This window comes from Rhinoderma darwinii, chromosome 12 (genome assembly GCF_050947455.1).
Source record: "Rhinoderma darwinii isolate aRhiDar2 chromosome 12, aRhiDar2.hap1, whole genome shotgun sequence".
NCBI lineage: Eukaryota > Metazoa > Chordata > Amphibia > Anura > Rhinodermatidae > Rhinoderma > Rhinoderma darwinii.
The window spans coordinates 36,933,337-36,957,492 of NC_134698.1; the positions used below are offsets into that span (position 1 = coordinate 36,933,337).

General features: G+C 44.3%; 1 protein-coding gene across 4 annotated transcripts in view; it reads right to left on the bottom strand.

Annotated features, from left to right (window-relative positions):
• The window catches only part of VPS39 (VPS39 subunit of HOPS complex), a 449,085-nt gene that overhangs the window by 75,513 nt on the left and 349,416 nt on the right, over nucleotides 1-24,156 (bottom strand). The window contains exon 23 of one of the 4 annotated variants that reach the window (XM_075844600.1): nucleotides 13,181-13,362. The exons of the other annotated variants lie outside the window; for them this stretch is intronic. Coding sequence (XP_075700715.1) covers nucleotides 13,324-13,362 — 39 coding nt within the window. The 3' untranslated portion in view covers nucleotides 13,181-13,323. Of the gene's footprint in view, nucleotides 1-13,180; nucleotides 13,363-24,156 lie in introns of those variants that run through there. 4 annotated transcript variants of the gene reach the window in all.

Below are 24,156 nucleotides of genomic sequence, written 5' to 3' on the forward strand. Positions count from 1 at the left end.
AAACCGTGTCGCAAAACTCGGCAAAAACGGCCCGAAAATGCCTCCCATTGATTTCAATGGGAGGCGTCGTCGTCTTTTTCCCGCGAGCAGTAAAACGAAGCGACATGCTCCATCTTCGGGAGCTTCCGCCTCTGACCTCCCATTGACTTCAATGGGAGGCAGAGAAAGCGTATTTCACGGTGTTTTATGCCCGCGGCACTCAATGGCCGCGGGTGAAAAACGCTGCGAAAAACTCTGCGAAAATCGGCGTGCAGGGAGAGGAAAATCTGCCTCAAACTTCCAAACGGAATTTTGAGGCAGATATTCCTCCTGCAAAATACTCAGTGTGAACATAGCCTTAAAGTGCTGTTTGAAGTATGGAAAATATTTAAAGAATTATTCTTACTGCCAATCAGTGCAGTGCAAATAGTACAGTCTGCCCTGCACGGCCCCATATCTTTCCTCGGCAGCCAGTCTCATTTGCACCGTCACTCTCTGCAATTACATTCAGGCCAGTCCAGGACGGATCGCGCTTAGCGCTGTTTTGAAGCGGCACATCCTGGGCCGGTTTCTTTTCTCTACCTGCTGTATTGTTGTGGTCTGCCTGTGCTGGCTCGATGCCAGTGGTGGATTAATATGATCTTAGGTCCTGGGCTGTACACAAGTTATGTGCCCACAACCTACACGCAAGTATCACCTACATGTCAAAGTACATCACATGCCACTCTGCAGACTGTCTCTGAGCCTGATCATCTGCTGCCACACTCACATTTCCCCACAGCCCCCACCACAGTAATGTACATAGATTGTAAGACCAACATTACCAATAATACCCCATACTGTTACTGAATAATACCCCCATACTGTTACTGAATAATACCTCCATACTGTTACTGAATAATACCTCCATACGGTTACTGAATAATACCTCCATACGGTTACTGAATAATACCCCCATACTGTTACTGAATAATACCCCCATACTGTTAGTGAATAATACCCCCATACTGTTAGTGAATAATACCCCCATACTGTTACTGAATAATACCCCCATACCTTTACTGAATAATACCTCCATACCGTTACTGAATAATACCTCCATACCGTTACTGAATAATACCTGCATACTGTTACTGAATAATACCTTCATACTGTTACTGAATAATACCTCCATACTGTTACTGAATAATACCTCCATACTGTTACTGAATAATACCTCCATACTGTTACTGAATAATACCCCCATACTGTTACTGAATAATACCTCCATACTGTTACTGAATAATACCCCCATACTGTTACTGAATAATACCTCCATACTGTTACTGAATAATACCTCCATACAGTTACTGAATAATACCCCCATACTGTTACTGAATAATACCCCCATACCTTTACTGAATAATACCTCCATACCGTTACTGAATAATACTTCCATACCGTTACTGAATAATACCTCCATACAGTTACTGAATAATACCTGCATACTGTTACTGAATAATACCTGCATACTGTTACTGAATAATACCTCCATACTGTTACTGAATAATACCCCCATACTGTTACTGAATAATACCTCCATACTGTTACTGAATAATACCCCCATACTGTTACTGAATAATACCTCCATACTGTTACTGAATAATACCTCCATACAGTTACTGAATAATACCCCCATACTGTTACTGAATAATACCCCCATACCTTTACTGAATAATACCTCCATACCGTTACTGAATAATACTTCCATACTGTTACTGAATAATACCTCCATACAGTTACTGAATAATACCTGCATACTGTTACTGAATAATACCTGCATACTGTTACTGAATAATACCTCCATACTGTTACTGAATAATACCTGCATACTGTTACTGAATAATACCCCCATACTGTTACTGAATAATACCTCCATACTGTTACTGAATAATACCCCCATACAGTTACTGAATAATACCCCCATACTGTTACTGAATAATACCCCCATACTGTTACTGAATAATACCTCCATACTGTTACTGAATAATACCTCCATACAGTTACTGAATAATACCTCCATACTGTTACTGAATAATACCTGCATACTGTTACTGAATAATACCTCCATACAGTTACTGAATAATACCCCCATACTGTTACTGAATAATACCTCCATACTATTACTGAATAATACCTCCATACAGTTACTGAATAATACCTCCATACTGTTACTGAAAAATACCTGCATACTGTTACTGAATAATACCTCCATACTGTTACTGAATAATACCTCCATACTGTTACTGAATAATACCCCCATACTGTTACTGAATAATACCTCCATACGGTTACTGAATAAAACGACCAAACCATGCTCACATATTACTACAACATTGTGTCAGAAAAAACCCACCATACTGTTAGTGAATAAATCACACTATATATAGACCAATATTACCACCATATAGTGACCTTATAGAGGTAGTTGCCAGTTATACACAAGATATCTGCAAACCATATAAGTGATTACAGTAGTTATATTGAGTGACTATTGTGGCAAATTTTTAAGTTTTTAAAATTTTTATACTTTTATACTTTTTTTTGGTAGGTTCCGCTGGAGCGTTTGGACTACGTCGTAGATTCATTGGACTACTCTGATGATCTACTTTTTAAAAATAAAATAAAATGGTGAAAGAGGATTGCATGGGGGAGTTTAGATTTCAAGAAAAGTTTTTCTTGTCTGTTTTTTTTAATACTTTATTATGGCCTTAGTAATGGCTGCTGTCTGATTGAGAGCGTCCATTACTAAGAAGGGGCTTCGTGTTAGCCAGTAAAAAGGCTATCACTAACCCCTATTATTACCCCGGTTCTCACTGCCGCGAGGGGAGTACGATCCAGTACCCGACCATCTGAAGCGACGGTAAGGCAGCAGGGCGGCCACAGGCTGGTTTTACCTGGCTGGGAAGGGATAAAAAACGTGGCCCTTCCCACCCTGGGGATGCTAGGCTGCAGCTGGTTTATTGTATCTGGCTGGTTATGAAAAATAGCGGGAACCCCACGTCTTTTAAAAAAAATAAATAGAATTTTTTTTTACGTGAGATCCCCTCCATTTTTCATAACCAGCCAGATACAATAAAGCAGCAGCAGCAGCCTAGCATTACCAGGGTGGAAAGGGCCATGGTTTTTGGCCATTCCGAGCCTGATAGTACCAGCCTGCAGCCATGCCAGTACCCGCCCTTCTCTTCAGACGGTCGGGTGCTGGATCGTACCCAGCTCTTCCCGGTACTCCTGGTGGCGGTAGGTACCGGGGTAATAATAGGGGTTAGTGATAGCCTTATTACTGGCTAACACTAAGCCCCTTCTTAGTAATGGACGCTCTCAATCAGACAGCAGCCATTACTAAGGCGGTAATGAAGTATTAAAAAACAGAGACAAAGACATTTATTTTATTGAAATGACAACTCTTCCACACAATCCACTTTAACCATTTTATAAAAAAATAAATAAATAAAGCTTAAATCAGCGAAGTAGTCCAACGAATCTACGACGTAGTCCAAATGGTCCAGCGGAACCTATAAAACAAAAATTAGCAGTATGAAAAATAAAAATAAAGCTGGCTGCCCCCACCCACAGACGTACAAACATATGAATAAATAGCTACTTTCGGAAACATATTAAAATACTTAGAAAAATTAGGCCCATAAAATAAAACATATCAAATAAAAAAAAAATTATTAGAACACCTTTCTTTTAAAGAGAACCTTTCACCTCCCCATGCATGTGCAGCTGAGTGCAGCATGTAATGGGGAGGGCTGCACAAACTCTGGGGCACTTTACATTTTTTTCCTAGCCTCCTTCGTTATTTAGATATCAGTGCTGTAATATTTGGCGCCCGATATTTAAATAACCCCATGAACTGTCAATGGGGAGGTAATTGGCAAGGGGGCGTGTAACATCGCTGTGACACTGTCCAATCAGCTACGGTCAGCGTTACAGCAAGAGCTGGAGAGAGCGCGTGCGCGCAGCTCCGCCACCACTAAGGAACACAAGAGGAGAAGAAGAGTGTGAGTTCTTCTTCTTCTGTTCCATGGCATCAGAGCTGTGCGCGCACGCACGCTCTCACTCTTTAGCTCTCGGCAGACAAGGACGATAAGACTGATCTCTCACCTGAGATCACAGTCTTGTACTTGCCTGCCGAGAGCTGAAGAGTGAGAGCGTGCGCGCGCACATGATCTCCTCTCTCCAGCTCATGCTGTTGACATTGTCTGTAGCGGATTGTGTCACAGCGATGTTACACGTCCCCTTGCCAATTACCGCCTCATTGGCAGTTTATGGGGTTATTTAAATATCGGGCGTCAAGTATTACAGCACCGATATCTAAGTAAGGAAAGAGGGTAGGAATTTTTTTTTAAAGTGCCCCAGAGTTTGTGCAGCCCTGACCATTACATGCTGCACTCAAATGCAAATCTGTGGGCAGGTGAAAGATTCTCTTTAAAGTGTAACAACTTTTTTAAAAACTTTTGACATGTCAGAAGTTTTGATCAGTGGGGTCCGAACACTGAGGCCCCCCACTAGTCGCTAAAACGAAGCAGCAGAAGTGCTCAGGTGAGCGGTGTGCCGCTTCAATTCTGTTTGGCTTTCCTTGGAGCAGTGTACGGGCTCAATAGAAAGTCTAGGAGTCCGTACACCGCTCACTCGGTAGAAAGTCGATCATAAATGAAGCGGCACAGCGCTCACCCGAGCACTTCTGCTGCTTCGTTTTAGCGATCGGTGGGGGCCTCAGTGCTTCGGACATGTCACTATGATATATAAAGATATCTATTAATGCGATTGGTGCAAGTTTTAATTACTTTTTATTGAAAATGATTTGCACTTTTTGAGATACAGCTGCTTTGTATCCTGTATACAGAGCAGCTGTATATTGCGCTGAGACCTGAATCCATTAGGTCGCCTATTACCGATCACATCTAAGTTATGAACTTAGATGTGATCGGTAACAGCTCGATCCTGCAGGACTCGCTGACACTGAATCAGTCAGTCCCGCTGACCTGACGGATACAGGATACAGCGCTATATACATTATATAATATATTTATTTTAATTAGCGGGGGCAGGTTTATGGGGAAGGATTAGGGCCTGTTCACATCAGCGTTGTATTTCCGTTCCGGGGTTCCGTGGGAGGTTTCCGTCGGGTGAACCCCGCAACGGAAAGTCAAACTGAAACCACAGCTTCCGTTTCAGTCACCATTGAAATCAATGGTGACAGAAACATTGCTAATGGTTTCCGTTCGTCACCATTCCGGCAGGTTTCCGTTTTTGTGACGGAATCAATAGCGCAGTTGACTGCGCTAATGGTGACGGAAACGGAAGCTGTGGTTTCAGTTTGACTTTCCGTTACCTCCAACGGAACCCCAGAACGGAAAGCCAACGCTGATGTGAACAGGCCCTAAGGCTTATTTCACACTAGCATTAATATACGTTTACCGCTCTTCCGTCAGAGGAAGAGAGGATCGATACGTTAAACGGAAAGCAACGGTTCCATTAGAATTACCATTGCTTTCAATGGTAATTCTTTTGCATCAGTTGATTTCCGTTTGTCTCCGTTCGCTAAGTTTCCGTTTTTTTTAAAGGAAACAAAAGTGCAGTCTGCGGAACTTTTATTTCCGTTCTAAAGAACGGAAACCTAGCGAACGGAGACAAACGGAAAGCAACTGATACAAAAGAATAGAGCTCTCTGCAGTAAGTCAGACGCTCAGAACCTCCCCCACCCACACTAATCGTTGCATTATAGTGATGTGAGGGCTCTATGGGGTGGATTATTCCAGCCCCATAGAGCCCTCTGCTGTCGGTAAAATGCCCAGACACCCCCTTGCAGTATACTCACGTCACGGGTCCCGGTCCCAGCAAGGCAGGAACTTACCTCGTGCTTCTGGTGCTGCTCCTCGCTCCTCCTGCAGACTTGCTCCTCTCTGGCTGCATGTGCTGTGTGCAGCGTCAGAGAGGAGGAGTGTTAAAGACATTTGGCACGTCTGCTATGTGCGTCTGCATGGCCCCTCCCCCCGGTCCAGTCCGTCCCGGGCTGAAAATGCCGCCCCCCCCTTTGGGTAGGTGGTGCCGCCTGAGGCCGTCGGCTCACCTGGCCTCATGGCAGATGCGGCACTGGGTAAAGGGATTATGTAATGATGGGGGTAGGGAAACAGACAAGTGAGCCCTAATCTACCCGCCACTCAGTCCCTGCCTACTTGCAACGACCTGCCCTAGGCGACGGGGTACAACTGGGCGACGGTCCCTACGCTCAATATGTGCACGACAGACAAACAGACAAGGGTACACAGAAGCAAGGGAATTGGGGCAGTTGCCCACGGCAACACCGTGAACAACAAGAGTGGTGAACGAGCCGAGTCAAACCAGGAGTGTACGAGGTACAAAAAGCAGAGCAGGAGAGTAGTGAACAAGCCGAGTCAAACCAGGAGTGTACGAGGTACCAAACGCAGAGCAGGAGAGTAGTCAGTAAGCCAGGGTCATATGAAGCAGGGTCTAATAGTACAGAAGCTGCAGCAGGGCTAGGAAACCAAACAGACGAATCACAAGCAAGGAGGAACAGGAAAGGCAGGTATAAATAGACAGAGGGTGGGAGCTAGCTCCGTCTGGCCAGGCTGTGATAGGCTCTCCCACTCCTAAGCCTGCCATCCTGAGTGGTCGAAGATGGAGTCAGTCTCACCGACATAGAAGCAGGTGCAGACTGATTACCTATGGGCGTATACACAGAAGCTGTGCCTGGCAGATCCTTAACAGGGGTCCCGGAATCTCAAACAGATGTGCAGGCGGTGGTTCGTATGCTACTTACTACCCTGATACCCGATATATACCGGAATCTCATATGGAAATTGACCGGGCACTCAGAGAATTGACGGCCATGAGGCGGGATGGACATCTCAGAGATATAATAGTGAAACTCCACTATTATTCGGTTAAAGAGAAAGTGATGGAAAAAGCTCGGAAGCTTCCGGTGATCACCATTTGTAACACCACGATACAGATATTTGCGGATTTGGCTCCCCAAACCATACAAAAAAGGCGGATACTCCACCCTATTTTGCAGAACCTCAAACACCATGCTATTCCATATCGGTGGGCATTCCCATTTCGTCTCCTCTTTATGCGCAACAATAGGCAATATGGCTTCTCTACGCCACAGGAAGATCTTCTGAGGGACTTAAATATCCTACCGTCACCGGACACATCCAGCTCTTCTCGTTTACATATGCAGGAACCTCCGTTGTCACCTATTTGGCGCACGCAAGGTGGCCGTCAAGATGGGCCCCGGGAACAGAGGGTGCACTCTCGTCGTCAACAACCGAATCCCCCATGACGGGTGGAGGGATAGCTCCATTCATTTTTCATTTTTCTTCATTAATGTCTTCAGAAAACACTGATGTTGTGCCCAAACCTGATGCTTTCTAGTTGCAGCCCGTTGCAGTTCCTAGATGGATGGGAGCCTCGATTCCATTCGTTGAGTTCGCCCTGGAGTTGTCCGACTTCCACATATATTATCGGACCTTGTTTATAGTTTGGTCCGGACATTACGAGAAAATAACTTGTTATCCTGGAGTCGCAGTGAGTTGGCGTTCCAGCCATATATATATATGCTCAGCTAAGGATGCAATGTTTATTTTATATCACTATTAGTATATGAATGCATATTATTAACATGTGGTTACCTATCTTCCCCGTTATTGCTCCCACTCAGTCCCGGTTAAGGGGCGGTATGAGGGATACAGGGGGGGATATACTAGAGACATAGCGGGGTGTAAGGGAAAGATTTTCCACCTAGTGTGCTCGGGGATGGTATGTGTTATGGGTCCAAATGTCTATATATGTATTTATTGATATGCTTTGCCTTCTCGACGGTCTGCTGCCCCCATTTTGCAGTCCTTCTTGACTGCTTAGTCGGTAGACTATGTTCAGTATTACTGATATTTTGTGTCTGTTCTTTTTTTGTACTGCTTCCCACTCCCCCTCCCTCCCCCTTTTTCCTAGTTTTGACCTTCGTCTCTATGATTGGTTCCCAATCAGCACATGGTTATACCTTCTGCTCTATGATGGCGGTCTCGGAATCTACTAAAACCTATAGCTTACTCACACAATGTGCAGGGCCTTAATTCCCATATCAAGCGTCAAAAAGCATTTTTATACTATTAATCTACTCATGTTGATATCCTATTCTTACTGGAAACACATTTCTTTACCTCCTCTGCTCCATCGTATTTTCATAAACACTACTCACAATTTTTTTTAGCTAGTGCCTCTACTAAGCACAAGGGAGTGGGCATATGGCTAGCGAGGGCGGTCCCGTTTACATCTCATAAGACGATCTCTGACCCGGATGGCAGGTACATCTTGGTCACAGGTCTGTTGCATGACTCTCCGATAACCTTTAACAACGACTACGCCCTGAATACTAATCAACCGGCGTTCTTCCAAGGCATGTGGCGCAGGCTCCAATCATCAATAGAAGGCCCGATAATTATGGGAGGGGATTCTAATATTGCCTTGGACACGTCCATGGATAAATCTCATGCATCCCGGGTACGATATATTCCGCCTACGCCGACCAGCATTCAGGTAGCGCGATTTTTTCATTCGGTGGATGTCATAGATGTCTGGCGGGATCTTAATCCCACAACAAGGGATTATACGTACTTCTCATCGGCCCATAATATTCACACTCGCATTGATCATGTGCTGCATTCTACTAGTTTGCTTCCTAAGGTCACGGACGCTAGAATTTTGGCTACCCCATGGTCTGATCATGATCCGCTAGTGGTTAGGCTATCAGATTTATGTGGGAGACCTCCCATCTCCTCTTGGAGATTGAATGAGTCACTACTATCGGATCAGGAGATAGTCAAAGAAATCCAGCAGGAATTGGACACATATTTCTTGATTAATAAGACACCGGACACTTCGATCATGTCCAATTGGGCGGCTCATAAGGCCGTGATCAGGGGAAAGTTCATCCAGATCGCCTCATGTAATAAGAAACGGTCAATGGAGCATTGAAGGAAAGGCAGTTTGCGGATTTGTCCGGACAATTTAAAAAGGACCCATCGGCAGCTATCAAAGCTAAACTTGCGGAAGCCCGAACTGAACTTATGTCTGACGAGCTGGGCGGAAAAGAGTATGCGATGGTCACAACATAACTTTTTTACACAGGGGGATAAACCGGGGACATTACTCTCCAAACGCCTTACGCCTAGATTTAATGCCTCCACATCGCCGAAATTACGCTTGGCGGACGGATCTCTATCACAGAACTCAACAAAGGTTTTAAAAGCCTTTCATGATTTTTATTCCGCACTGTATTCGGCACCATCCCAATTTGATACAAATAAGGCTAAAGTCTTGCTGGAAACAGCTATTCCTACTAAACTTTCCCAAGGGGATAGAGAGGTATTGGATGCTGAATTTAGTTTGGAAGAAGTGTTGGACGTTATTAAAAATCTGAAGGCTCACAAAGCCCCGGGGCCAGATGGGTTTTCTTCAGGTTACTACAAACACTTTAGGGAGGTCTTGGCCCCACACATGGTTGAGTTGTTTAATGCCTATCGGGGAGAGAACAGTTTGCCTCCTTTCTCAAATTTAGCTTACATACATCTCATTCCCAAACCTCATAAGGACCATGCAGATCAGGCCAATTACCGCCCGATATCCCTTCTCGATGTGGATCTTAAGATTATGACAAAAATTATGGCAGTTAGATTGAATTCTTTCCTCCCTTCATATATACATAAAGATCAAGCAGGTTTTATACCCTTCCGCCAGGCGGAAGACCAGACGAGAAGGGCTGTGGATATTATTTCAGCAGTCCGCTCGGGTTGGGATGGAACTCCTGGACGTCAAAGTATGTTATTAAGCCTTGACCTTCAGAAAGCCTTTGACTCGTTATCCTGGGAATACTTGTTTTATGTCCTTGATAGGATGGACTTTGGCTCCAGCTTTTTGTCTATTCTTAAGATCTTATATTCCTTACCTACAGCAAAAATAAACTCTAGAGGATATATGTCGGGAGCTTTTCCAATATGCAGAGGAACGCGTCAGGGTTGCCCGCTATCGCCCTCCCTGTTTGCGCTGGCTATTGAGCCATTGGCCAATCTCATACGAAATTCTCCCGACATTAGGGGAGTACAGGTGGGGGGAATAGAACATAAATGTGCTTTGCTTGCGGATGACATTCTTCTTTTTCTGTCGACACCTCTCACATCCTTGCCGAATCTTTTTCATATCCTTGATCAATTTGGCAGGCTGTCTGGGCTTAAGATCAATCATACCAAGTCGGTGGCAATGAACCTCACATTACCAGATAAGGTAGTAAAGCTCCTACAACTTAATCTTGATTTTAATTGGGATGCGCGTAGATTGACTAATTTGGCCATCAAACTGACACCCACTATAGCGTCCCTCTACAAAGACAATTTCCCTCCACTGTTTAAACAAATAGCTGCAGATCTTGATAGATGGTCTCCTCTTAATCTTTCATGGTTTGGTCGTATTGCCTCCATTAAAATGACGATTTTGCCCAGATTGTTGTATTATTTCCACACTCTCCCTATCGTGGTCCCACAGAAGTCGCTTAGAAAAATCCAAACGCTTATTATGTCGTTTATTTGGGGTTCTAAAATTCTGAGAATACAGAGACAGACTTTATTTACGCCTAAAGTTGCAGGGGGTCTGGGGGTTCCCAATATTCAGCATTACTACTATGCTGCACGCCTGGCACAGTTTACAGATATTTATGTGAGATCATACTGCCCTCAATGGACACGAATAGAAACGACCGCATGTGCTCGTTTTCCGCTAGAAACGCTATTGTGGATGGAATCCTCGGACAGGCCTCCGGTTCTCTCCCCTGTGCTTTCTCAGATGTTACAGCTGTGGAATAAGATTAGAAAAAAATTCCATATTAAATCAACCCATAATCCTCTTATGACTATCACGGGTAACTCTGCCTTTCCTCCGGGTCTGCGTAGTATGGAATTTCGCTGGTGGCTTAATAAGGGGTTTTACAGAATCAAGGACTTCTTTATAGGGGGGGACATTAGAACTTTGGATTACTTTAAGGACTCACACTCGATGCCCCCATCGGAGCACTTTAGATATATATAGATACTCCATTTCTTGTTGGATTGGAAATCCAAGCAGGGGGACATCAGTACATTGACCACTTTTAAAAGGCTTTGCTGGCTCTCGGGTCTACGACATAAAATATCCATGATATATTCCGATCTGGTCACTCCGGAGGGAAAACTCGCTTACATGACCCGTTGGGAACACGATTTAGGCACAGGAGTGGAATTGGAGCAGTGGAGGGAGATGGCATGTATGACTTCGAAATTATCTATTAACACATCCTTGGTTGAAGCAGGCTATAAGGTATTAATGAGATGGTATATGGTCCCCACTCGTATAGCTCGATTTAATCCGTCTGTAGACTCGGACTGCTTTAGGAAGTGTGGTGCGGAGGGCACGCTGATGCATATCCTATGGGAATGCCCAGTATTTGCCGCCTTTTGGAATCAGGTATACCAGCTTATTAACTGAGTCGTCCAAGTCAAACCCCCCATGGATGTAATTACGGCCCTGTTGGGTGGTCCTATTCCGGAAGTTTGTATCTCCACACATAAATTTGTCCCAAATGTATTTCTGGCAGCTAAAACAACTATTGCTAGAGCTTGGCGATCATCCACATTGTCTATGGATATTTTGATTGATAAGATCTCATGGATAATGGTCAATGACCGCCTGGCTGGTACATTAGACAAATTTGATGCCATTTGGGCCCCATGGAGGAATCGCACACTTTCGTGATACATAAAGACGGATACGATCCCCTTCTATCCTACACCTTCCCCCCCCCTCCTTCTTTTTGTTATTGAATGTTTCCCCCCCTTTTTTTTTAGAGGCCATGTCATGGTACTCTATAAAGCAATGTGATGTCAATGATAGTTACCTATGTTAGCAATAACTGTATTTATATGCCTTATATTTGGAAGGAGTTTTGACATCATAACGGACATGTAATGTGAGTTTCACTGCAGGCCATGTTGGTCTAATATTCTGCTCAATTGTATTATTGAATTTCAAAAAGTTGAGACTCTGCGAGTCTGTGTTATTATTATTTTACAAAAACTGTTTAATAAAAAACTATTGAAACCCAAGCGATTCTGAGATGGTTTTCTCATGACATGTTGTACTTTAGGTTAGTGAAAAAATTTGGTCGATAATTTTGGTATTTATTTCTGAAAAACACCAAAATTTTGCAAAAAGTTGAAAAAATTTGTATTTTCTAAATTTAAACGTATCTGCTTGTAAAACAGATAGTAATATCTCACAAAATAGTTACTAGTTAACATTGCCCATATGTCTACTTTATGTTTGCATCGTTTTTTGAACGTCCTTTTATTTTTCTAGGACGTTACAAGGCTTAGAACTTTAGCAGGAATTTCTCATATTTGAAAGAAAATTTCAAAAGGCCATTTTTTCAAGGACCAGTTTAGTTCTGAAGTGGCTTTGAGGGCCTTATATATTAGAAAATCCCCAGAGGTCACCCTATTTGAAAATTCCACCCCTCAAGGTATTCGAATCAGCATTCACAAAGTGTTTTAACCCTTTAGGCATTTCACAGGAATTAAAGCAATGTAGAGGTGAAATTTACAAATTGTATTTTTTTTGGCGAAATTCATTTCGAATAATTTTTTTTTTTGTAACACAGAAGGTTTTACCAGAGAAATGCAACTCAATATTTATTGCCCAGATTCTGCAGTTTTTAGAAATATCCCACATGTGGCCCTAGTGTGGTAATGGACTGAAACACAGGCCTCAGAAGCAAAGGAGCACCCAGTGGATTTTGGGCCTCCTTTTTTTTAGAATATGTTTTATTAAACCTTGTCGGGTTTGAAGAGGTCTTGTGGTGCCAAAACAGTGGAAACACCCCAAAAGTTACCCCATTTTGTAAACTACACCCCTCAAGGAATTCATCTAGTGGTATAGTTAGCATTTTGACCACACAGGTTTTTCGCTAAATTTATTAGAATTAGTCTGTAAAAATGAAAATCTACTTTTTTTCTGAAAAAACAGACATTTTTAATATTTACAATGAGAAAAAAACGACCAATTTTTGTAAAGCAATTTCTCCCGAGTACGGAAATGCCCAACATGTGGTCAAGAGTTTTTTTTCCATTAGAAATGAATTAACCCTTTCAGGACTGATCCATTTTTTGCTTTCTTATTTTCGTTTTTCATTCCCCGCCTCCCAAGAACCATAACTTTTTTCTTTTTCCGTCAGTAGAGTGATGTGAGGGCTTATTTCTTGCAGGAGTAATTGTAGAATGTACTGGGAAACTGAAAAAAATAGGAAAATATAGTAATATAGGAGAAAAATCGGATTCCATTTTTGGGGTTTTCGTTTTTACAGCTTTCGCCATGCGGTAAAAACGAAAACTGCAGAGATTTTGGCGGTTTAAATTATTTAAGTTTTTACGGTGTTCACCGTGCAAGTTAAATAATGGTATATAGTAATAGTTCGGACTTTTACAGACGTAGCGATACCAATTTTGTTTTTTAAATTACTTTAGAAGAAAAATAGGAAAAGGGGTTTTTTTTTTTTACTTCACTACTAATAACTTTCATTCTTCTACACATTTTATTAGTCCCCTTAGGGGACTTGAACCAGCGATCATTGGATCGCTGGTACAATATACTGCAATACTAATGTATTGCAGTATATTGTTATTTTTACAGGCTTCTGTAACCGCACGATCGATGTTTCTGTCCGTTAGTCCCGGGTGTCAGCTGTAATACTCAGCCGACACCCGCAGCGTATGGAGCGGGCTCAGCATGCGAACCCGCTCCATACATCAACACCGCACCATGACGTGCTATTAAGTCATAGTGCGCAAAGGTGTTAATGCACAGCGGATGGTGTGAATATTGCAATTTTCCACTGATATGCCAATTTAGTGCATAATATGTCGTGCCCAGTTTGTGCCACTGAAGACAAATACCTCATAAAGCGTTAAGCGTGTTCTCTCGGGTATGGCGATGCCATATATGTGGACGCAAACTGCAGTTTGGGCACGCTGCAGGGCTCAGAGGCAGGGAGCGCCATTTTGCGTTTGGAGAGCAGATTTTGCTTGGCAGTTGTTCTGTTTGCGGTTTTGCTGGTATTTCAGTTTATAATGTTGGGGCATATGTAATCTGCGCGGATAACATCAGGGCATAATATGAGGGTATAATAATGCGGTAAATAAATAATGATTCATAGATGTGTGGCCGGTGTCGCACTGATAAATGGCGCCTGATCTTATCCGATTTTGGAACACACTGCACATTTTGCATCGCCATATTCTGAGAGTCAGAACTTTTTTATTTTTTCACCACCGGAGCTTTGAGAGGGCTTATTTGTTGCGGGACAAGCGGTAATTTTTATACCATTTTGGGGTACATGCGATTTTTTTGATCACTTTTTATTAAATTTTTTACAAGCCGGGTGACCATAAACAAGCAATTCTGACAATGTTTTTTTAGTTTATGTTTTGCAGCGTTCACTGTGTGCTATAAATGAAAATTTTACTTTATTATGCGGGTTGGTACGATTACGGAGATACCGTATGTACATAGGTTTTTTTATGTTTTGCAGCGTTTGCACAATAAAATCACTTTTTTATAAAATAATTTATTTTCTGTGTCACCATATTCTGAGAGCCGTAACTTTTTTATTTTTCAGTTAAAAAAGCTGTGTAAGGGCGTTTTTTGCGGAACGGGTTGTAGTTTTTATTGGTACTATTTTTGGTACATGCGACTTCTTGATCACTTTTTATTCTCTATTTTGGAAGGGGTGGTGGCCAAAAAATAGCGATTCTGGTGTAGTTTTTTTATTGATTTTTTTTGGGGTGTTCATCGTGCGGGAAAAATAACATTATAGTTAGGGTCGTTACGAACGCGGCGATACCAAATATGTGTACTTTTTTTAAGGTGTTCATTTTTTTCCTATAATGAAATACTTATTTTAGGAAAATAAGCAGTGTTTGTTTATGTAACTTATAACTTTTAATTTGACACATTTTTTAAAAACATTTTTATTACTTTTTTTACTTGTCCCACTAGGGGACATTTAGACTTGCAGCTCTGATCGCTGCTAGAACACATTACACTACCTACGTAGTGTAATGTGTTCTAACGGTCATTGTGACGTGACAGTCACACTGACAGGAAGCCTCGGAGGACCGGCCGGAGGCTGCTCCTCCGAGGCTTCCGTACATGGCAACGCGGAGGTCATTGTCTGGCCTCCGATTGCCACAACTTGCATCGGCAGCCCCAACAATTACTTGGTGGGGGCTGCCGGTGTGCTTCAAACCCCTTAAATGTGGCGAACGCAATCTGTCGCCGCATTTATGGGGTTAATTGCCGAAATCAGCGGCGATGGTCCGCTGACTGGCAATACTGGAGTGTCAGCTGTCCGGGGACAGCTGACCTCCCGGTTCCCGGACACTGTCCGTTAAGACAGTGTGCGCCGGGAACTACTCCGCAACTGTACGTCCTGATGCGGGAAGCAACCCCTCTGCAGGACGTACAGTTGCAGAGCAGCGCGTGAAAAGGTTAAATGAAACTAAATCACAGTTGCTACTGCTCAACATACCCTCTTCATGGAAGTGCAATTTAAATCTCTGTACTCTTTTAAATGGGTAAGCACTGGAAATTCTTATCTGGGAGTCACGATAGCCCCAGATATCAGAAATATAGTTAGGCAAAACCAGTCTGAGTTGGTGAGCGGGGTCAAAGAGATACTCCAAAAACTATCAAGAGTTAACCTCTCTTGGGTTGCTAGGATAAACGCATATAAAATGCCTGTGCTATCCATTATATTATATACATTTCGGTGCATTCCGTTGAAGTTCACTCGTAAATTTGTGGACGAGCTACAGCGTCTAATGCTGCATTTTATATGGGGTGGGGGAAGAGGTAAAGTACGCATCACAGATAGCATCATGACTCTTCCACTAAAGGAAGGGGGAATGGGACTTCCCGATCTGCACGCCTACTACTTGGCTACACGTGTAGAGACACTGAGGTTTTGGTGGGTAGAAGAAACATCAATGCCATGGGTTCAGTTGGAGGCAGATGGCCTGCCGAGGGATTGGTCATTGAGGCAGCTAATGCTGTTCTCTATTCTAGATCTAGGTACCCTGATAAACAAGCTCGTAGGGTCTTCTGAAAGAGTGGACATGATTTCATAAAATCAAAGGTAAAGCATTAGTCAGCATAATACTATCAGATTTTAGGATCTCATACTTTGAACAGATTATCCCAGATTGGAAGTCAAGGTGTTGGCAGAAGAAAGGGCTTTATTCCTTGAACGACATAACAGATGACAGTGGACTGGTAAGCTTCGAAAAGATTAAGATCAAATATGCCTTAGACCCCAGGGCCAACTATTCCTAAATCCAGATGAAAAATACTGTAACAATGTTTGGCATATTGGGGAAAATAGACCACTTAGTTAAGGCTCCCTCCAAAACCATCAGATATATGAGAGGAAGCAAAAAATGTTTGCACTTGATTTATAGAGATCTTATCTCTTCAAGAGACAGAGGTAAATTAAAAGATATGCAAGAGTGGGAAAAAGATCTTGAATCCAAATTTTCAATGGCTCAGTGGGAAAAGGCAATAAAATGGCCTTTGGAACACTCATCCTGTATAAATCAGGTGGGGGTTGCTAAGAAAATACAGATGAGGCTCCAATTCCATCCAGCAAAGATAGCAGAATTTGATCCCCGGAAAATAAATCATTGTTGGAGAGGATGTGGTGAGGTGAGGGATCTGATCCACATGTGGTGGAAGTGCAATAGACTCATGGAATTCTGGGGAGAAGTCTTTAAATTTGGGAAAAGGTGAAGAGGGAGGACAGATGGGTGATCTCCCGAATCTTAGATGCTGCCCTAAACTTAATCTTATATGGTTGGAAATCCCCTAATATCCCAAAAATTATGGAAGTCAGAGATAGCGAATATATACCTGAGATATGAGTATGGAGTTGGGATCGAAAACTAAACTAAAAAGGAAACCTTCCACCAGAGATTGGGAACATGGGTGACAGACCTAAATCTATTTAGGGGATATGCTCTATGGTAGTCCATGGGATGGGCTGAGAGGAGGTTTTTGAAGGTTGTGAGAGGGAGGAATATCAACTCTTTATTCTCTCTGGTTTTTTTTAATTTAATTTCTCTCTCTCCTCCTTAGTTTCTATTTCTTTACCTCTTTATTTATTTATTTATTTTTTGTTGAGTTGTTTGGGTGTGAGGCATGCCGACAAAGGGTGGGTCTCTGTGTGGATGCCTACCACAGATATGTTATTTTCCTTGTGTGTTACCTATTTAGATTGTTTGTTTTTGTAAAACAAAAAAAAAAAGTGTTGTGGGAATATTAAATACTGAAGATAAGTTTTATATAAAAGTTCAAGATCAGCATCAGTAGTGTAGCTAGCGCAGGGCAGTGGGGGCGGTGGCTCCGGGCCCACTGAGACGGTGGGGCCCACTGTGACCGCCCACACCATGACCACGCCACAAAGGCGGCATTATGGAAACCAGCCACCGACACCCTCACCTGCACTAATTGTACCTGCTCCTATAAGACGTAGGTACAATTACATGCACTAAGCGCTGAATGGCCGGGCGCGTTCCGTGCCTGACCATTCAGCGCCTAACAATGACGCTGATTGGCAGGGCAGAATGACTTGCCCTGCTAATCAGTGCCTTAAAACGACGCTAGCACTTCCGTTGTTGAAAGGCGCTGATTGACGGGGCAAGTCATTCTGCCCTGCCAATTAGCGGCGTCGTTCAGCCCCACCAGACCTGCTCAGAAGAGAGCAGGCCTGTATTGACACAGGATGGCGCGGGGACAGGATCAAGGTGAGTATGTAATTTTATTTATTTTTTTACTTAAGTGTGAGTGGCATTATCTACAGGAGAGATATATGTGGGGCACTGTATACAGGGAAGCTATATGTGGGACACTATAACAGGGAGGGCTATATGTGGGGCACTATATACAGGGGGTGCTATATGTGGGGCACTATATACAGGGGGTGCTATATGTGGGGCACTATCTACCGGGGGGGCTATATATAGAGCACTATCTACAGAGGGCTATATGTGGGGCCCTATCTACAGGGGGGCTATATGTAGAGCGCTATCTCCAGAGGGCTGTATGTGGGTACTATCTACAGGGGGCTCTATGGGGGCAGCATCTAGAGGGGCACGGTGTGTGTATGTGTGTGTGTGTGTGTGTGTGTGTGTGTGTGTGTGACAGAGTGTATGGTGCTATTATAATCAGGGACACAGTGTATGGTGCTATTATAATCTGTGACAGTGTATTGTGCTATAATAATCAGGGACACAGAGTATGGTGCTATTAAAATCAGGGACACAGTGTACAGTGATATTATAATTGGGGACACAGTGTATTGTGCTATTATAATCAGGCACACAGTGTATGGTGCCATTATAATCAGGGACATAGTGTATGGTGCTATTATATTTAGAGGTGCAGTGTATGGAGCTATTATATTTAAGGGTATTGGGTGAGGCACGTGAATTTTATCTTCGTTTATAGGTGCGGAAATTTTTTAAAAGTGAGAAGCTGAAGACATATGAGCGGCAAACTGCAGAAAAGTGCTGTGGCCGGGAGAAGTCATCATAGAGGTCTGGACCGGATGAAGAAGAAAAGAGCAAAAGAACAAACTAGAATCTGAGACGTCACCGGTGTGTAACTGAATATAAATGTTTATTCTGCCTCTAATCAGTACTGTAGTCACTGTATGATCTGCATCGAGATGATGAGTAGAATGTGCCTCTTCAGTTGTAAACATGCGTTAGGGGATGCCCACTCAGATATGCTTTGCCCCCCCTGCGTTAAACCCCTAGCTATGCCTCTGACCAGCATACCTTCGCATTGGACTATTGGAGGCATGTGTCAGTGTTATAACTGGTAAGTAATAACTTCTCAGTGGAAGTAGATTCCCAATTAAAAAAATTGTGAAAGGAAAATTTTAGAGCAGAAAATTCTGTGCAGTATATATATAAAAAAAAAAGAAAAACCAGTTTGTATGTATCACTTTTAGTATACTGCCCAATGTGAATGTTTAAAGTAAAGATGTCATTGTTAATGTTTTCCTTCAATTGAATTATCTGATTAAGATCAATTAATGATTATGCGATGAAAAGATTGTTCTCGAGAGGAAGTGTCCATCTGGGAGCAAAAGGCGTGGAAACCACATTCTAATTGGAATGTGGATGGATAAAGGAAGGTAAACCGGTAGCATCCAAGGCACTTTTGATGGCACTTGCATTGATCATGTGTGGACTCACATATGCCTCCAAGACTGCAAGGATCAATTTGGTCAAATCTAAATCGGTATGTCCCAGGTATTACAGCTGATGCTGCTTAATTTTGCTAGAGCTGTTTAATTTGCATACAGAACAGTCCAGGTAGTCTAGTGCCAACCTTATCATCATACCTGCCTCCAACGAAGACACCATGAGAGGCCTTCCAAGGTAATACAAATCAGAGTAGGTACAAATTGCTTTGAGACATTTTTCAGAAAAAATATTTGCTATCTGTGTATATTTTTGTGGGTAGGAGCTGTTACAGGTAATCAGCTCAGATCAAGGTACAAATCTCGCTAAAAAGAGTAACTCCAAGTGCAAAATAAAATGTACCCAGTAGCTACACATTTTCTAGATGCCCTGTCCAGTGGGACAGAGAAGTTTTTCATATATAAATATGTATGCAGATGTTGTTATCACCAGATGAGCATTTATTTTAACAATTGATAAAGGTTGGGTCCCCAGCAAGTGCCAACAAACTTGAACTAAAAGACCTTAAAATTATGAACTCCATCACTAAGATGCGGCAAGTGCAGTCTGAGCCAATACCACATGCTTGTCATAAACTGAACGCAGTGTCACAAGTCTAAGCAGCCGTGCAGACAAGAAACTTGCAAGAACAAGAGGATTTTGATGCGGAGGGTTTTGTCACAGTCATGAGGAAACTCCACTAATCCGCCTACGAGGGAACTCACCCCAGGCTCTCAGTATGAAGTGCTGTGTACAGCCCGGTGACGTACACTAACAAGAGACGGGGTCTGACAGATAAGAAGGACTAAACCAAGTCCTGCTGACATCAGCAATCGTCAAAGAAAAGCAAAGGCCAAAAGACCTGAGTGAACCTGTGAAGTGACTAGGAGGTGGTTAATAATAAATCCCTCCACAATTGTGTGGGTTACCCTAAGGCCTTATTCACACGGACATGTCAGTTTTGCGCGTGCAAAAAACGCTGCGTTTTGCGCGCGCAAAAGAAAGGTCCGTGTGGCATCAGCATATGGTGCGTGGCTGCAGGATTTTCGCGCAGCCGGCATCATTAGGACACTCTAGTTTTATGTTGACAAACAGAGAAGCAGGTGGTGCTTTTCTGTTTTCATTCATTCATTCTTTTTACTACTGTAGCGCACATCACGCGCGGCACCCGGAAGTGCTTCCGAGTGCCGTGCACGATTTGAACGCACCCATTGACTTCAATGGGTGCGTGCTGCGCGAAACAGGGCCAAATATAGGACATGTCGTCAGTTTTACGCAGCGCACATACGCTGCGTGAAATTTACTGACAGTCTGAACGGCCCCATTGACTAACATAGGTCTGTGTGATGCGCGTGAAAATCACGCACGTTGCACGGACGTATAACACGTTCGTGTGAATAAGGCCTAAGGGTGACAGTCAGTGAAGAACATAAGACAGACAGGAGGAAGAATCTGTGTGAGGAAGATCACGAGATCACGCTGTACAGTGAAGCAAGCTGGGCATGAATGAAGAGTAGAGTATGACGAAGATTGCTCAGCGTCATACACTTCTCTTTACAACGCCCACTTGATAAAAAGTAAAAAAAAAACGCTCAGTTGGACATTAAGAACTAATTAGCATAAATCTAAAATTGTTCATAATTTGCTCAAAAATTATCGTTTTTCAAAATAAAAACAACTGTTGTTATCTACATTGCAGCGCCTATTGGATTAGTTAGGAGATAGGGCACTTATAAACTGGTGACAGAGCCTCTTTAAAGCCCCCTTTTTTTTTATTGTTTGAGGTTTATAATTATAATGTATGGAAATATGCAACGGTACTGTGAATTACAATCTGAGGTGTTTATGTGGAGTTATGAGGTGAAGGTCACTGGTTGTTGTCACTCATAAGTAAGAAGTACTAGGCAGCAATGAGAGCCCTGAGGTTATGTTACCCGGGGGTCTTTAGATTTGAGAAAGATACTGCCCTCGATCTGTTATATCCTCAGTGGTAAAAGTCCCATTAGGACAGTAAGCGACAGCACAACACAATTATGACCAATACAAGTGCCGTGACAAAACAAGTTTGGATTATCGCTAACATTAGTAGGTTTAGCAGTAAAGAATGTTCATAATATAGAGAAAGCGGCTGACAGATTTGACAATGTTACAGATTATGTCTTTGATGATTTGAATGTAACCAAGTGGGCATGTGCCAAGTAGTTAGCCCAGCCTGTTGCCCAGGGGCGTAACTAGGAAAGACTGGGCCCCATAGGAAACTTTTGACTGGGGCCCCCCCTCCCGTGGGTTTCACACAACCCCCCCCTTGTAGATAGTGCCTTTTTTACAGCCCCCCCTGTAGATAATGCCATACAGTCCCCCTGTAGATAACGCCATACAACGCCCCCCCTGTAGATAACGCCATACAGCCCCCCCTGTAGACTGTATGGCGTTATCTACAGGGGGGACTGTATGGCGTTATCTACAGGGGGGACTGTATGGCGTTATCTACAGAGGGGGACTGTGTGGCGTTATCTACAGAGGGGGACTGTGTGGCGTTATCTACAGAGGGGGACTGTGTGGCGTTATCTACAGAGGGGGACTGTGTGGCGTTATCTACAGGGGGGACTGTGTGGCGTTATCTACAGGGGGGACTGTGTGGCGTTATCTACAGGGGGGACTGTGTGGCGTTATCTACAGGGGGGACTCTGTGGCGTTATCTACAGGGGGGACTGTGTGGCGTTATCTACAGGGGGGACTGTGTGGCGTTATCTACAGGGGGGACTGTGTGGCGTTATCTACAGGGGGGACTGTGTGGCGTTATCTACAGGGGGGACTGTGTGGCGTTATCTACAGGGGGACTGTGTGGCGTTATCTACAGGGGGACTGTGTGGCGTTCTCTACAGGGGGGACTGTGTGGCGTTCTCTACAGGGGGGACTGTGTGGCGTTCTCTACAGGGGGACTGTGTGGCGTTCTCTACAGGGGGGACTGTGTGGCGTTCTCTACAGGGGGGACTGTGTGGCGTTCTCTACAGGGGGGACTGTGTGGCGTTCTCTACAGGGGGGACTGTGTGGCGTTATCTACAGGGGGGACTGTATGGCGTTATCTACAGGGGGACTGTATGGTGTTATCTACAGGGGGACTGTATGGCGTTATCTACAGGGGGACTGTATGGCATTATCTACAGAGGGGGCTGTATTGCGCTAACGCCATACAGCCCGAACGCCATACAGCCCCCCCTGTAGGGAACGCCATACAGCGCCCCACCTGTAGGGAACGCCATACAGCGCCTCCCCCTGCAGGGAACGCCATACAGCGCCCCCCCCCCCATGCAGGGAACGCCATACAGCGCCCCCCCATGCAGGGAACGCCATACAGCGCCCCCCTGCAGGGAACGCCATACAGCGCCCCCCCCTGCAGGGAACGTCATACAGCGCCCCCTCCTGCAGGGAACGCCATACAGCGCCCCCCCCTGCAGGGAACGCCATACAGCGCCCCCCCATGCAGGGAACGCCATACAGCGCCCCCCTGCAGGGAACGCCATACAGCGCCTCCCCCTGCAGGGAACGCCATACAGCGCCCCCTCCTGCAGGGAACGCCATACAGCGCCCCCCCTGCAGGGAACGCCATACAGCGCCCCCCCCCCCCAAAAAAAAATGTGACCTATAGTGTGTCCTACAAATGACATGCATCCCCTATCCACAGGATAGGGGATACATGTGTGATCGCTGGCATTGATAGGGAGAACGGGGGACTGAAAGTCCACTGAAGTTCTCCATGACTCACCTCTGACTTCCGGAGTCTGTGTCGGCAGCTCAATAAAAATGAAAGGAGCGCTGGTCACGCATGCGCACAAGCGCGACCGGCGCTCCATTCATTTCTACGGAGCTGCCGACACAGACCCCGGAAGTCCGAGGTTTGTGATGGAGAACTTAGGGGACTTTCAGTCCCCTGTTCTCCCTATCGCTGCCAGCGATCACACATGTATCCCCTATCCTGTGGATAGGGGATACATGTCTTTTGTTTAATGGCAGAGCGGGGAGATACCTCCCTGCTCTGCCGTAGTGATCAGTGGTGTCCCGCTGTAGCAGCCATAGTGGCTGCTAGCGGAGCCTCCGGCCATGGTGGGGGCCCGTGCCGGTGGGCGACACGGGCCCCCTCATGCCGCGGGCCCCGTAGCAGTCGCTACGGCTGCTACGGCGGTAGTTACGCCACTGCTGTTGCCATTATAGACCTTTTTGGCATTATGCAAGTCAAGTATGACATAGATAAGGCTAAGAAAACAAAGAAAGACTTCAGGAAAGTTTAAGGCCTGCAAAGACTTTTGCAATGCTTCGCAGAAAAGGCTAAAACACTTACCCACCATCCTAAATCTTTTGATTAAGTGTGTACCTTATGAGTAAAATGATTATGGGAAGAAATTTTGTTGACATGCCCAGGGTATAAGGTAAAAAGGTTAGGTAAATCCTCAAGTGATAAGCTCTCCTTTAAACTATTAGCAACCGCCAATACACCTTTTGACGGCGGCCACTAATGGGCCTTATTCCGATGCATATGCCTTTTCACGGCGCTGCATTGGAATAAATAAGTAGAGCAGGGAGCCATTAAACCTCCCTGCGCTCAGCTACCGGAAGTATCTGAGGGCTGGGAGCAACCCTGCTCCAACGGGCGTGATCGATATCAGTATCAATCTCGCCAGTTTTACTCCTCAGATGCAGCGCTCAACACTGAGCACCGCATCTGAGCGGTTTTGGAGAGAGGGAGGGAGCTCCCTCGCTCACCCCACCAGCATCCTGCGTAAGA